Source organism: Artemia sp. Qi Xiang Cuo, chromosome 11 (genome assembly GCF_049724085.1).
Source record: "Artemia sp. Qi Xiang Cuo chromosome 11, ASM4972408v1, whole genome shotgun sequence".
In the NCBI taxonomy this organism is placed as follows: Eukaryota; Metazoa; Arthropoda; class Branchiopoda; order Anostraca; family Artemiidae; genus Artemia; species Artemia sp. Qi Xiang Cuo.
In genome coordinates, this window is record NC_142804.1 from 58,905,537 (window position 1) to 58,921,969 (window position 16,433).

General features: G+C 36.3%; 1 protein-coding gene across 1 annotated transcript in view; it reads right to left on the reverse strand.

Annotated features, from left to right (window-relative positions):
- l(3)mbt (lethal (3) malignant brain tumor) overlaps positions 1-16,147 on the reverse strand; it is a 194,271-nt gene extending 178,124 nt beyond the window's left edge. The window contains exons 1-3 of the mRNA XM_089096530.1: positions 16,089-16,147; positions 14,234-14,298; positions 1,226-1,555 (exon numbers count right to left, since the gene is read on the reverse strand). Of these exons, the coding sequence (XP_088952656.1) occupies positions 1,226-1,555; positions 14,234-14,298; positions 16,089-16,110 (417 nt within the window). The 5' untranslated portion in view covers positions 16,111-16,147. The remainder of the gene's footprint in view (positions 1-1,225; positions 1,556-14,233; positions 14,299-16,088) is intronic.
- Between the last annotated feature and the right edge of the window lie 286 nt (positions 16,148-16,433).

Genomic DNA, 16,433 nt, shown 5'->3' on the forward strand with positions numbered 1-16,433 from the left:
ATATATAATAGAAAAATGATCTGTCTGTATAAAAAAAAATAAACAAACGATCTATCTCGACATTAACAAGTATACATCTTAACAGACCCTCTCCACAATATTCCGTCTTAGACACATTTTTTTCTTAGCCTCAAAAATCTTGCGATACCCCAAGGAGTTCTGAAACCCTCAACTTTCCCCAGTAGATGTATTTTGCTAGAGAGCTTGAATATGAATAAAACATAAAAAACAAGACTGCAAAGCGTACAAAAGAAAAAGAAAAAGGACAACTGAAAAAACTCAAAATATGCTTATGCTTTTGCTATAGCGAGAACCAATTTTAGAGAAACTTTATAAGATCCATGGAGCTTCTTTTTTATTTATTTCTTTTTAAAATGTTTATGCAGACCTTATTTGTTATGGCACACAATAGATGCAAATAAATGTACAGTTTTAAGAAAAGAAACTGGAACGAAATACTCTTTCCTGGAACAATCTACCTATAAACATTTCATTGCTGTTATGATTAAAATTATAATAAAATACCTAGTAAATTCATAAATGTATTTAACAAAGCGCTTAATAAACACAAAGTTCTAGTAAAAGCATGAAATATACTATATACAAAATGTGAATTTATAATTGGATGAAAATGAATAGAGTAAAAGAATAAAACAGAAGTATGGGGGAGGAGCACTGTAAAACTCACATATGACGTAATTACAGTTAGTTTTAAATTTTAATGCTACTCTTTTCCATCATTTCAAAAGACCTATTTTTTATTTTTTATTTTGTGACACTCTGAGGCAGTGAAACCAGTGCAAATTTTTAATAAGTACACGATAATTGACAATAGCTTTAGTAAAAGCCTTTTTTGTCCCCCTAAAACCCTCTCTTCCATGCCCCTTCTCCTGCTCAGTACAGTGTGCTATGCTCAGAGGTACACACACACATAAACCTTTGTGGATAGTACCAATGAATTCTCCTATATGGTGGGATAAAAAAACAAAACAAGCATTTTTTCGCCACTGCACTTCAATTTTCAAAGGAGGAGGAGGGAACCTCACGGCCCATCTCTTGGGAAAACATTTCTCCCTACTCCTCCCCTTGTGTGGTTATACCTACAGCATAAAGCTAAGGTCTCTTTTCAGACGCTTTAAAGATAGGACAGCAAAAATGATGAGGATATGCATCAATATCATTTTATCTACAGGTATGTAGTGCATGTACAAAAATAATAGCTTACCAATGATATAGCACTTTTTGATGGAGGCATCTTTAACAATCCAGGTTTAGGCGATATAAACTTCGGCACAGACCTTTGAACAATAAAGGGCCGCGAATTTAAATCATTACCGACTGCCTCAGATAATTTGGGTGTTTCAATATTTAGAAATTGTGTTAATGTTTTTGAAATGCTTCCGTTTCCATCAATGAATGCTGAATCTTTTACTTTTGATTGAGCATGAACTCCAGCAGAAGGTGAAACTCTTGCAGCTTGTACAACTGTGATTGGAGTCCTGTGTCGAATCAATCCCGGAAAATTTGACTGTACTAGTCTTGGTGGTTGATTGAGCTGTAAGAAAATAATTAGTTTCTTCTTCTTCTGAAATCAAAGACAGTATATATGATTTTTTTTTTTTTTGGGTAGTAAGCCTAACTGACCTAGTTTCAGTCAGCTACTCTGGCATTACGAAAATATTAATTACCTTTGTATAGCTTCAAGTAATGTGTCTTGTTCTTTAGACCTTGATACTTACGGTACTAAGGGAATTCTACCATGTTTTGTTGATGATGCCCATTTCACTGTAGCTGCTAGAACTGAAAATGAGTTGATGACTATATTGAAACAAGGTATTTCTTCGATTGAAAAATGGATGCGAGTAAATAAATTGAAACTGAATCATAATAAGTCGAATCTTTTGATTTATGGTAGAATTACTGTACATTATCCATGGATTAATAGTATAGAAGTAGGGCACCATACTATTGTAAGATCTACTAGTACTAGATACCTTGGTGTTATAATTGATGAAAGCCTTAGTTTTAAAGACCATATTGCATCTGTTAACAGCAAATTGTTTCGTAATATTGGTACTATGCGTAAACTTAGGTATCTTTTTCCGTGTGAAATTCTGAGAATGTTGTATTTTTCTATGGTTCACCCATATCTCATTTACTGTTGTATGGTTTGGTCGAAAACATTCGTAACTCACCTCCATCCGCTCTGCGTAACACAGAATATGGCAATTAGAGTTCTTTATGGTAATCAAATTGACCTATCTGTATCGGTGAGGCATCTTTCCCGCGAGTATAAAATTCTACCGTTGGCAGGAATATGTGTATTCTATAATGCTCTGTTTATGTTTAAATATTTAGCATCGGAGTTACCATCATGTTTTTCAGGAATGTTTAGTCTTGCGTCTACTATTCACAATCATTTGACACGATCTTCTCAGTTGGTGCGAAGACCAGCTATGGTCACGTCTAGGTCTAGGTTTTCAATTCGCCATGTTGTTCCGTTAGTTTGGGAGAGTTTGCCAGAGGATTTGAGGAATGTTGGGGGTTTGCAGGATTTTCGTAAGTCCCTAAAGAACCATTGTTTTGATGTGTATATTTTGAATGGATTATTCCACGCCACTTAAGTTTTGTTTTTGAGGAGGGTTTAGTTGAGCTGAATATGATTATAATTATTATAATTTTGTTGGGTGTTGTTTGGAGGTTCGTTGGTTTTGGGGTCCCGTAAGTTGAGCTCTAATTATTTTTTTTTTTTTTTTTTTTTTTTTCTATTTCTATTTCTTTTTTTTCTCTTTTTTTTGGTTTTTGGTTTTTTGATTTATTAGAAGGGTTTTCCCCTGCACAATCAGTGATTCAGGGAATTAATGATGCATACATATATTTTTTTTAAATAAACCCATTGGTACATTTTTTAAAAAAACAGACACAATAACTTTTTACCGGGCTACAAATAAAGAAGCAAGATGTAAGAAAAAGAAGTAAGAAAATAAAGATGTAAGATGAGGTGCAGAATATAAAAGGAATAACTATAAGCCTAGCTCTTACGTCCACCAAGGTTACTGGGATCCAATCTCCCTTTCTGATAGACGTGCTTCTGATGAAAGTTTATATCTCTCCCTCTCCACCTTCCCACAAAGGTCGAATCAATCTTGCATTCCAAAAACGATAACTAGAGCATTAACTGTCATTTCTGAACTAATCTGGTTGATATCCAACAACTACTTTTAGTAGATCCTCTTATGACTAGAATCGAAGTACCCTTCAGTCCTCCCCCGTAGGCCAGATTGGTTTCCATAAGGTAAAAACAATGTTAAACGATCATACTAGCTGCTAGCCCGAGTCAAGTTTATTCGATATAGGATAAAATCATCTGACATGTATCCAGAAAACAAGAATCTAGGTACCAATTCATCAACAGTGGTCAAATTATTTTCATGCCCAAAAAAGAAATAATACGAAATCATTTGGCCTCTGTTTAGCAAATTTTTAATTGTATCCAAAAAAAAAAAAAAAAAAAAAAAAAAAAACAAAGACCAGAACTCCTGCTTTCTACCAACTTTGGTTGGAATCCCATATCCCCCTGCGACATATGTGTTTATAAGAAGAATTTAGGGCCAACCTTTCTGTTTACAGATGTCAGGACAAGCCAAGACTCCCACATTAGTTTGTACTTCACACTGAGGTTGGTGAAGATCTACCAACCCCCTTCTGTAACTGGTCTTGCTGAATAGATTAGGGTCATCCTTCGTCCAATCCCACACAGTTCAGGTTAATCGCTTTCTGTCTTTAAGAAGACGGAAAGAGCACATCCAATGTAGCCTCTGACTAAGTATGATTGTGATGCCAAAAACCTATCAGATTTTTGCTCTGATGAGTCTTTTTTGTGCAGTTATTGTCCTTTTTTTCTTTTGTTTTTGTTTTTACTTTTTCATCCAAATTTAGCATACTGTGAAAGGAGGAAGTAAGGATTTTATCAATAAGGAAAAAGTATTTTAAACGTCATCCATATGCCAAACACATATGGGGTATCTTGATAACAGGAAACTACACACCAAAGCCATATATTGTTTTATGTTTTTCCATCTGGATCTTTGACATCAAGCACTATAAAGTTGTCAACAGCAGCAAAAAACTCACTGCATACTGGGATCGAAAATCATATAAGTATACATGAAAGCATAGGATATAAAAACACCCGAAATCATTGTGACTTCAAGTTAAGAGAGAAAACATTTCTCATAAATTAGCCAAAGACCAAACAGTTACTAAAATAATATTTCAATTTTTTTTCTTAAGGAAAACAATTTGTGGTCAAAGCAGGTAAGCCAAATATATTTTGTAGTCAAGATTCTGTAATCAAGAAAACTCGTTTTTGTTTTTGTTTTGTTTTTTTAGTGCTGGCGATTTTGTTTCCTAAGCAGGTAAGTCCGAGATATTTTGAAATCAATGATTTTTCCCAGCCAAACAAAAAGTTAGAAAAAACTAACTATTTTAGAAACAAAAGCAGCTGTTTTAGACAATTAGAAAAATGCCTGTTAGGAAAAATATCAGATAGAAATAAGAAGTATTGAAGTATAGACACTTCAGCAAAGACAACTACTAGCCATCTTTGGTGATCTTTGGTGTGTTCCGGTTTCTTACATAAATTATCAGGCGATAATGAAATAAATGAAAGAAATAGCAAGGTTATTGAAAAGTCATTACCAGACGATGATATACTTATTATTTTTGGAAAAAAAATACAAAAGTGAAGAATAACAGGAAAAGAAATGTAAAAATAAGCAGAAAGGAAAATTCTATATGTAATCATTTTAATAGTGGTTTCTGCAAGTTTTGCAAACAATGCAAGTTTCTACATATTTGTTGTCATTTGATTTCGGGAATCTGTATGTTTGATAAGTGTATTTTTTATCATGTTGACCTGTGTTCCTTTTTATCTTGTATTGATAAGTTGTGTATCATCAGGGATGGAGGGTGGGTTTAAAACCAGACCTTTTTTAGGGCGGCACCGAGAGTATTCATGACCCCCTCCTCTCCGAGATCGTGTTTCATTCGACTCTCATCCTTATCCCCCAGCATACCCGATGCAGTACAGTGTACCCCAGGAATCCATACCTCGAAACAATACTCCGCCACAAGTACTTACGCATGTCCAATCAACCCAAGCCCCAAAATCACTGGACTCAATTTGGTTTATCCCCCCCCCTTCACTCGCATTCCTCCCAAAAATCCACTTCCTATCGACTCCGTTCCTCTAAGTGCGTCCAAGAAGTTACAGGCTGGTTCTGGCGTCCACCCGTTATTGGCGAAAATAAACCCAACTCCTCCTTTCTCAGACACCCTCCCCCATACTTCTCTCTCTCGCCATCATCTTGCCTTCCCATTCCCCCATATAAAGAACACTCCCAATTTGACTTATTCTTGGATCACCAGGAAACCTTTCCCCCATTCCTTGCACTTTATCCCCCTGGCTCCCCTATCAGTGTGACTCTGGTTTGACAGTTCCCACATGCAAAAATAATCCTGTAATAAATAGTCCTCCCCAAAAATTATCCGCTCCATCCCATTGCCCAGTTAAAGCTTCACTCTTAAGGTCCGACCATAAACCAGTTAATGCTTTACTGATTACTGATGATTATCGTAGGCAGCGCAATAGCTCTGCCTAAGTAAAGAACGATGTTGGCACAAAGTATTATTTTTTTTTTCTTGGTTTTAGACCAGGGCACTTCGTATCGAAGGAGTTGTCGTAGAAACTTCGAAAAGGGCTCATTCGATTGAAAATTGGAGTGGCAAGTGCCCTTTTTAATAGTCAAAAACGATTGGAGGGCAACTAGCCCCCCCCCCCCCCCAACGTCCATCATTCCCCAAACACATCCAATCAGAATTTTGAGATAGCCATTTTGACCAGCGCAGTTGATTTCCAGATAGAAAATAGGTTTTTAAGGAGGTCACTCCCCCAAAACCCTCAGGGCAAGGGTTTTAAGTTATGCCCTGGGGGCATATAAGAACAATGTTGGCACAATGTATTTTTTTTCCTTTTAGACCAGGGCACTTCGTATCAAAGAAGTTGTCATAGAAACTTCGAAAAGGACTCATTCAATTGGAAATTGGAGTGGCTTGTGCCCTTTTTAATAGTCGAAAGTGACTGGAAGGCAACTAACACCCCTTCCACGCCCACCATTTTCCGACACACATCCAATCAAAATTTTGAGATGGCCATTTTGTTCAGCGTAGATGATTTCCAGATAGGAAATAGGTTTTTGAAAAGGTCACTCCCCCACAACCCTCAGGGAAAGGGTTTTAAATTATACCCTGGGGGCATAAAAGAATGGTGTGGGCACAATGTATTATTTATTATTTTTTCCTTTAGACCATGGCCCTTCGTGTCGAATAAATTATCGAAGGAAATGCGAAAAGGGCTCATTCAACTGGAAATTGGAGTGGTTTGTGCTCCTTTTAATAGTCAAAAGTGAATGGAAGGCAACTAACACCCCTTCCACACCCACCATTTCCCGAAACACATCCAATCAACATTTTGAGATAGCCATTTTGTTCAGTATAGTTGATTTCCAGAAAGAAATTATGTTTTTGAAGAAGACACTCCCCCACACCCCTCGGGGTAAGAGTTGTAAGTTGTGCCTTGGGGGCATATAAGGTTTTAATTGAAGGTGTTGTCATAGAACCTTGAAAATAGGCTCGTTCGATTAGCAAATCAAAGGCTTATTGCCCTTTTTCATAGTCAAAAGTGATTGAAAGGCAAATAACTTCCCTCTCACGCCCACCATTACCTCAAACGCATCCAATCAAAATTTTAAGATAGCCATTTTGTTCAACATAGTTAAAAGTTCTGAAAATTAGGTCTTTGAGGATGACAGCCCCCCACAGCCCTCAGGGCCAGGGTTGTAAGTTATGCCCTGGGGGCAGATAAAGTTTTTATAGAAAGAGTTGTCTTAGAAACTTAAAAAGGGCTCATGCAATTGGATATTAAAATGGCTACTGCCCTTTTTAATAGTCGAAAGTGATTGGAAGGCAACTAATACCCCTTCCACACCCACCATTTCCCGAAACACATCCAATCAAAATTTTGAGACAGCCATTTTGTTCAGCGTAGTTGATTTCCAGAAAGAAATTAAATTTTTGAGGAAGAGACTCACCCACAGCCCTCAGGGCAAGGGTTGTAAGTTGTGCCCTGGGGGCATATAAGATTTTTATAGAAAGTGTTGTCGTAGAAACTTCAAAAAAGGCTCTTTCGATTAGAAATTCAAAGGGCTAGTGCCCTTTTTAATAGTTGAAAGTGATTGGAGGGCAGCTATCCCCCCTCTCACGTCCACCATTTCCTTAAACACATCCAATCAAAATTTTAAGATAGCCATTTTGTTCAACGTAGTTAAAAGTGCTGGAAATTAGGTCTGTGAGGATGAACCCCCCTCCCAGGGCAAGGGTTGTAAATTATGCCCTGGGGACATATAATGTTTTTATTGAAAGCGTTGTCATAGAAACTTCAAAAGGGCTCATTTGATTGGAAATTGAAACAGCTACTGCCTTTTTTAATAGTTGAAAGTGATTGGAGAGCAATTAATGCCCCTCTCACACCCACCATTTTCCCTGACACATCCAATCAAAATTCTGAGATAGCCATTTTGTTTACCGTAGTTGAAAGCTTTGGAAATTCGGTCTTAGAGGAAGACAACCACCCTCACAGCCCTTAGGGTAAGGGCTGTAATTTATGCCCTGGGGGCATATAAGGTGTTTATAGAAAGCATTGTCATAGAAACTCAAAAACGGTTCATTCGATTGGAAATCAAAAGGCCTAGTGCCCTTTTTAATAGTCAAAAGTGATTACCAAATCAAAACAGCATAAGTATATCCAAGCTATCAAAGCAAGTAAACAGATTTTTTTGCAAATGGTATCAAGTTTTCCATTTTAGGTCAACTAGGGGAGGTATGTAACTAAATTAAGAACTACTATTTGTGACCAGATATCTAAAAGGGTATATGGTGTTAAAAATTGTTGAAAAATTTTTTCCAATATACAAATAGCAGGCCTAACTATAAAGTCTTTAAAAAACAAAAAGAATTAAAGTATTATTTTCTTTTTCCCTGAAAAGACTTTGTCAATATAAAACAAATGGAAATTAATTAAAAAAAAACTTTTCCACAAAATAAGTTTTTCAAAGAAAAGTAAAGAACTCCATTAAACAAAAAATGAACAAAAATAAAATCAAAAAATCTACCCAGCGTGGAACTACCACAAATCAGCATTGATGAATAAATGAAACCCAAAACAAACAGAAATTGCAATAAATAACCGATTCAAACTCAAAACGAGCAGAAATTAACATAAGTTGGGCTCAAAACCCCTATGCCTTCCCAAGGCCAGAACATAATTTGCACTTTAGGCTACTGAAAAAAAATACAAATTAATGTGCATTGTCAGTTTACTATACATATAATGATATTTAGTAATCAAAATGTTAATATTGTTTGATTTATTAAAGTTATAAAAGTAAAAACATTTATCTTATATAAGCAGGTTATGCCAAAATTGTCCCAAATCATAGCTAACATGCTTGTAATGCATTGGCTAAACTCTATTCAACATATTGCAACCATTCCACTCTTTTTCTATCAGGTTTGCACCCATTTTTTAATACTAGTGATATGCAGGATTATTAGAGTTTTGTATTTCTGTTATTGTAAATATCTTTTGTATTTGCCTTGTTGGTATAGAAACCATAAGATTATTCAAATGTTTAATGCAACTGATATATTGACGTCATATTATAAGTTGGACTCCAAGTTAAAAGATGAGGCCTGCAAGTGGTCCTTTTCATCCTCTTGTGCAATTGTTCTGATTTGCATTTGTAGTTTTTTATACTGATATTGTTTTGCATGTGTTTTGTTTTGTATGTATTTTCCTTTAATTTTCTTTTGTTACTCCACTTTTTTATAATGCTAGTGGGTCAAAAATAGATTATTATTATTGTTTTTTTGAGGGTTGTAAGTGAATAAAGGGCAGACAGCCTCCTTCACATGCCTTTTTCTACAGCCTTACTGCCCAATGATATCATAGATAGTCAATTTGTTCAAAAAATCCAAAGTTCTAATAACCATGCCTCTGGGGTTGGCATCACCCCAACAGCCCTAGAAGCAATGGCCCAAAATTATGGAGATTACACATTGTTCACAGACAGGTTCTAGCAGAGAAGACAGCAGTGTTTGGTGCTGGTTTGCCAATCAGCAAGAAATTTTTGGGATTGTTCACTAGGCAAATGTTAGGAGGTTTTCCCAAGGGTATACTCTGGAAACAAAATGCATACCCAAGTAGATCAAAAGACACTATGTGCACCTGAGTCATCAAGTTATCTACAATGTCTTGGGAATAAATTTGAACTTTTAAAGGAGTGTTGATAGGGAGCAACAAGTTGACCTTAAATGTTGACTTTAGGGAAGGGGATAGAGGTCAATGGGAAGACACAATGCATATACTGATCAGTAAAATAGCAAATCTACACTACCTAGAGAATGGAATTTAAACTATCATATGCTGTAGGGGGAAAGAGAGTTTACTTAGCCTCCTCAAGTTTAAATTTGATCCCCTAAGCCAGTGGCTCTCAAACTGTTGTATGCATACCCCTTTGGGGCATGCACAAATTTTTAGGAGGTACACAGCCAGCCAACAAAAAATAAAACAACTCTTTAGCTCTTAGACTGGCAATTTTATTTATATTTTAGCTATAGTTTACTTAGTAACAGTAACTGAGAAGGGGTACCTAAAATGTTTTATGGGTAAAAAGGGGTATAGTGCCTTAATAAGTTTGAGAACCACTACCCTAAACAATTCCCAAGATATCTAAATAGATTGCTCACATAACCTGGCAACACAGTGTATTTTGCTGGCTAACTTAACTGTAAATAGAGACATAGGGTGAACTTGGGTAAGTCCGGCCCTTTATCGAGTTTTTTTCAGCTTAATCTGGTCCCAAGATTGTTTTGGAGTTTCTGCCACAATAAAAACTATTTGATGTTGCTGTTGATCATACTAATAATATTCCGCACAATCCAGAAAGTCCCCAAGTTTTGTTGTTTCCATGAGTTGCTACACCAAAGTAACCCATCTCAGGGAGGCCGAACTTACCCCGAGTCTGGGGGTAAATCCGGCACCTCCCAGGTAAATCTTATGTAAGTAGAGATAAAAATTATTTCACACTAAGACATGATAGAGGGTCCCTCTATGTACGGAAAAGCAGGAACATCACAGCGGAACATCAGCTTTCTGCTTATCATGGGGTAACTCCGACAGTGCTGGTTTTACCCCGTACATAGGAGAAGTCTCTGAGAAAGGTATTTTTTCAAATTGTTTATTGTAAATATGAAAAAGGTAACAACATACTTCAAATAATAGGAAAAAAAAGCAGTTTCAATTAGTATCAGAGAGATTCGAGAAAGCAAACTTTTGATCACTTGCAGGCACTAATGTGCTTCTTGTACAGGCTGATGATGTGCCGAATTTGGAATGGTGTTAGAGTGAAGGGACCAGCTCCAGAGAGCCTCAATGGTCCGGCAAAGATGTAGTTTTCTTCGTCAATGTCATCTTTTTTCGGCCAATCGTATGAATAGTCGGCTAGGCTCAGGCAGCGAAGATATTTTATACGAACAAGATTTTCATCGGGAAAATCAAGCACCCTTCCGATATACCAGCCTTGTTGATCTCGTTTGGTATCATATGCTACAGCATAGTACTCATTTAGCTGTATGTTTAGCTTCTTTTCCTCCTCCTCTTCATGCTCACTGCCAACAGTATCACAGATATCCATTTCGTCAGTTGAGGAACCCGATGAGACATCCAAGTCAGAGTCTTCACTGGAAAGATCATCTTTCTTATTCTTTTTCAGTTTTGGCTTGAACGTGTTCTTTTTTACTTTCCATTTTTTGTTCTCTAGCTTTTCTTTTTTCTCTTTCTCTCTTTGTTCAAGCACTCTCAAAGCCTCTGCAGATGTGATTACTTCAGCTTTCCGGGCAACTCTCTGCCTACCAGATGTCCCGGATGCTGAGGCATCAAGAGAAGGGCGACGTACTGAGTCCAAGAGAAGTTCTTCAAAGGATTTTTCATGCGTATGATTCTTCTTCGGACTAACCAACACCGAAATGGTAATCTGTTCAGTTGCTGTATTCACCCTGGTAGTCACTCTTGTTAAATTCTGATTCTCTGATTTCTTACTCTCAACATATCGTTTGAACCTGGCTGGATCAAACTTCGCGTTGTCGACCACGTTGATGTTCATACGTGCTGGAATAGCGGAATCGTAAATTCCTGTCGCTTGAAATGATTTTTGAATCAGTGAAGGGGTTAAGTAAGTCTCCCAGATCTGACATAAAATTTTCACGAGGCCTGGTCGTGACAAGCTGTCACCTGGGTGTGCTCGTTGCCAGTTCACGAGCTTCTGCTCATAGGATGATTTCAGCCCTTTGAAAATAACCCTGTCAAGGGGCTGCAAAACATGGGATGCGTGGGCTGGCAACTTGAGGATGGTAACGTTCTTCTCTGAAGCGAGCTTCGCAAGAGCCAAGGATAAATGAGAGCCATGGCCATCAAGAATAAGATGTGCTTTTTCTTTCACCTGAGGCAGGAAAACATCTCTAAACCAGTTATAGAAAAGGTCCGCAGTCATCCATCCTTTCTTAGTAGCTGAATAACATGCATCTGGATGGAGGTTTCTTAAGCGAGATGTTGTTTCTTTTCTTAAACCCTAGCCGCCAGTCCTCACCTGGCTTGTTGTTTATGTAACAAGTATTGATTTTTTTCATGCAGACGTATTTTTGCACTTTGTCTAGGAAATTGTGTTTGGTAAGACCCATAACCCACTTTTTCAAGTCCTTCAGCAAATTTGCCATACTCTTCTCAACATCGGGAGGTCGGTCCGGAGCTCTCCCGAGAGTAACAGCGGGCGATTCACGGAAAGTCCTTTGCTTCTTTGTCTGATCCATTAGTGTTGTCCTCGGTATGTTATAAAATTTCGCAGCTTTTCTTAAAGACATTCGACATGATAGAACTTCATCTTTGGCTTGTTTAAGCTGTTCAGCAGTATATCGTCCTCCTGTCCCCTTATTGGTTTTTTGGTTGTATTTACGTGGCATCTGAAAAAAAAGCAGGTTTATAGTAACAATAGTAAAGCTTACCTATTGTATAAGAAATGACAAGCCATATTGACAAATTCAAGCTTATAGCGCGTCCAGACTATCCGTTTTCTGGAAAATTGGAAGCAGGAAAAGCTGTCCACACTTAACGTTTTTTTTAAAAAATATCTATACAAGTTTATCAGATATCCTCATCAAGGTTTTTTATTAGCCAAAATCTACAGAAAACAAATTTAGAGCCTCAGTTAGAGACTTTACCTTTTTTTTGTTCTAAACCACATTAAAAAAAACAATTTTTATTTTCCACTTTAGGCCTCGTTGGGGAGGGGAAATCTCTTGAAGATGGGGAGCAACAAATTTTCTCTCATGAGAAAATTGTTGGCCTTTGCATCCTGAGAAACATCAGAAATTGTGTTTATTCCCTATGGGTACTCGTGAATTCAGCTATATTGTTACTGATTGACAAAGTTTAGAAAAAATTCATATCAATCACAGTCAGTATTTTGGTGTTTTCGACCCCAACCCCCTTTGCACTCAAATATATTCCCCTAAACGTGTCTACCATGCATTTGTTTTTCTGTTAGAACCAAAAATCCGATGTTATCTAGTGTTTCATTGGAAAGCAATCCGACGATACTAGGTTTAATATTAACTTGGTACAATGCGATTCTTCAATGTCTAATTACTTTCAGCTTTGACAGATTTAGCTGTTAATAATAGTATTGATTTTCATGGGTGTAGCGAGGGGGCAGCTGCCCTCCCCCCTCTAGACCTTCAAATTTACATTAGATATGGCTGAAAAAGCAGATGGATTGGAAAAAGCAGTTGATAAAACTCCATCACACTATCGACTTGGGTCAAGACAGTGAATAAACTAAACTAAAAAAAACTCGTATATATAATTTTCATGTCTTGAAAACTTTATTTTTGGAAAAAAACATAATAAACAACTGGAAGATGCAAGAAAATTACATAAAATTGTAAAAATAATAAAGCAAAATCTTAAGCAAAAAATTTAGACACTCAAATCTGAAAAAAGTATCTTCGATCAAATTAAAATCAAAAAGGAATTTATTCAAGGTTTTCTCATAACGTTAAGTATATTTTTGGCATAATCCTTCTTTTCCAGTTTCATTTTTCAGTTAATATTGCTCCTTTTTGTCAAGATCTTGGGATCAAGGAATAGTTGACAAATACAATTCACTGAGATCTAGGCTAGAACTGCAAAAGACTAGCCAATCGTATACACGGGGAAAGTCCGGCCCCCGTGTCGGAATTTACCCTGTACGGGGCAAGTCCGACATGCCGGAGTTACCCCGAACGGGGGGTTTTCCGGGGTAAGTCCAACACCCCTTGTATCTCCTGACTGGCTTGAGGATAAAATATTAATAAATTACAGTAAATACTTCAACTATCCAATTAACTCATCAGCTATTTACAATCATTCCATCCTCTCTTTATTTTTCTGCACTATCAGTTAAAAATTACTACCCACCTCGTGGCCAGCAAAGATGCCGCTCCTCGAAATTTCAAAATTTCGTCACCACAAGAGGGGTTAAAAATGGCGGCAATACTGAACACTGTTGTCAAGTACCAAGCCAAAGGAAGAAAATGAAGTACAGAACCACAGATTTCTGTCTTCACTGAATCAGATAAGACAGGGGTGACAGAGTTACCCCAGTGTCGGACTTACCCAAGTTCACCCTACTGCTTAAATGTGAATAGGTTGGGGGAAAATATTACATGAAAGGTGCATGGCTCTTTACCATGGGCATACAGAGGGGGGGCAGCTGCCCCCCTAGAACTTCAAATTTACACTAGATATGGCTGAAAAAGCAGTTGAAAAAAGGTAGATGGCTAAAAAGAAGTTGATAAAAGATAGATGGCTGAAAAAGCTGAAAATAAACTGCTGGAATGACAGAATAAAAGTCAAACAAGAAGCAAAATATAGCTTACCTATATTTTGGTATAAGGTCTGGATCCTACAACCCCCTTGGTTATACCTTTGACATTAGGGTTGAGGAAGAATATTAAAGACAAAATCCTACAATGACAAAATAATATAAAATACATAAAAATAGGATTAACAGTACAATACCTGTATAGCAACTCCAGGTCTCACAAATCTGAATGGTTTGTGTATTCTGTGCATAAATATTTTGTCTAAAAAATTAAAAAATAATTATATTTCCAGAATATTCCATAGTATCTATGTAAATATGTTTGTTAGCAGTTTACTTCTCAAAATATTTAGGACTAATCAAGCCCATTCTCTTTTAACAGACAGATTAAAACAGCTAGGATGAAAAAACAACCTTTTTTCATATTTGTCTTCTTTTTCAGGAGAAAAACAGGAAGAGTCAAAATAAAAACTGATATCCTATTAATTTTTTTCACAGCAAATTCTAGAAAAAATATATAGTTTTCCACTTACTTTTTATTCAAAATTGAGAAAGAAAGACCTGCACTGATTATATCCTTAAACTTTTCACTGCTGACAAATATACCATTAATAAGCTGTTCTTCATCATAACACTAAACAGCTAACTACTTTACAAGGTTTATAATTAAATAATAAGAGTTGGCAAAGCTGATAGGAAGCTTTATTCTTCAATAGTGATTAAAAACACACAACAGATTTTTGTACATCAGACTGTCTTAGAAGTAAATCATTTTGTTTTATAATGAGGATACTAAAGTAATATAAATACAAGAGAGGGAACACAACCTTTGAAGTGGCAGTGTATGCACATGAGCTAACACATAAAGCTTTTGAACCTCCTGCAGAAACCTACAAGGAATAGTATGATACTAAGTAAACATAGGAAAAAAAATTATAATGCTTAAATACACTTTTAAAAACAAACACTTAAAACTGTTTCTTATGGAAATGAGCTAGGTTTTAAGAGCAAAGTTATATTCAAATTGGACAAAACAAGGAACAAATATTTAAAGGGTACTTTTCTAAGAATTTGAACTGTTTGATATTGTAAATTGGAGGAAGAAGGATTTGCAACCAGTATTTGAAAAGAAGTGCTTCTATATTGCCACAATATTTTATTTCAGGGAATTGTCAGGCATCAATGCACATAGACACAATCCTTAATGGTGAGAGTATCAGAGTATTTCCCCTTGGGAGGGGGGATGAAGAACTGATAAAAAAGTTTTTTAGGCAACTATTTCTAATTTTTCAATGGGAATGGTCTTTTGATCCTATCCTTGAAGAAAGGGAGGTGGTTTTCACCTATCCCTCTTGCTTGTGGTAGGCCTAGCCTATGTTATCATATGTCTGAAATGTGGCAGTGACTTGTTGTTTAGCCTAGGATACATTTTTCTTTAACTGTGCTGGATAAGATGATGCAGCTATATTTTTTTCAGATTGGCATTATCAAGGAACTGTTGATGAGTATTAGGCTAGGCTAAGTAAAAAATCAAATCAACAAACAATGTATACAGACCAGGATTACTCTATATCTAAAAATTCAGAGGTGACAGGTAGCTGGGGTGTACTTATTATATTTTTCACTTTTGTTTAATTATTTTTATCAATTTTGCACCAAGACTAGCAAAAATATTCACTTTTGTAGCAACAAATTCTTGAGCCAAGGTGATTCAATTTAGAGACACTAAATCTGGTTAATAATTATTAATTAGTTTGTAGATTCATAGCCTAGATTATAATCAGCAAAATGCATAGCCTAGGCTGGGGCTGTTACAGCTTATTTATAAAATAGGTATCTAGACAAACAGATACTAGCAGCTTATTTGACTTACAAATTTTAAAATTATTACACTTGCCAAAAAAAGGAAAACTAGGCTACCCTATGGAAGTTGAAACAGGAGCAAAATAAATTGTTTGAGCTTGAATGCCACAATATATTTAATGGAGATAATGTATTTCATTATCAAATTTTCCTTAAAAAACTAACCTCGTAAGTTAAAATATGACTAACCTTTCTTCTCTTCTTGATCCATGTCCTTTTGATTATTTTTCTTCAATTTTATTCATGAATTATTTCATTTAAATCAAGCGCTCTTAAAAAGTACCTATAGCAAATGAAATCCTTAAAAGCTATTTCTGTAGTTTCAGTTAAAGGGCTCGGCACACGTAGCTGATTCGAGAACCGATTTCAGCAAAGGTGTATTCCACGTCAGGTGATTGTAATTAGTGATGCTGAGAGGCGGGGTTTAGTGACGTTTTTTGGTGATTAATCATCATTAATTATGTTCTAGACAAAGAATTTACTAGGAATTTAGAGCTTTCGGCATTTAATTGATCGTATTTAATGATTATCGTA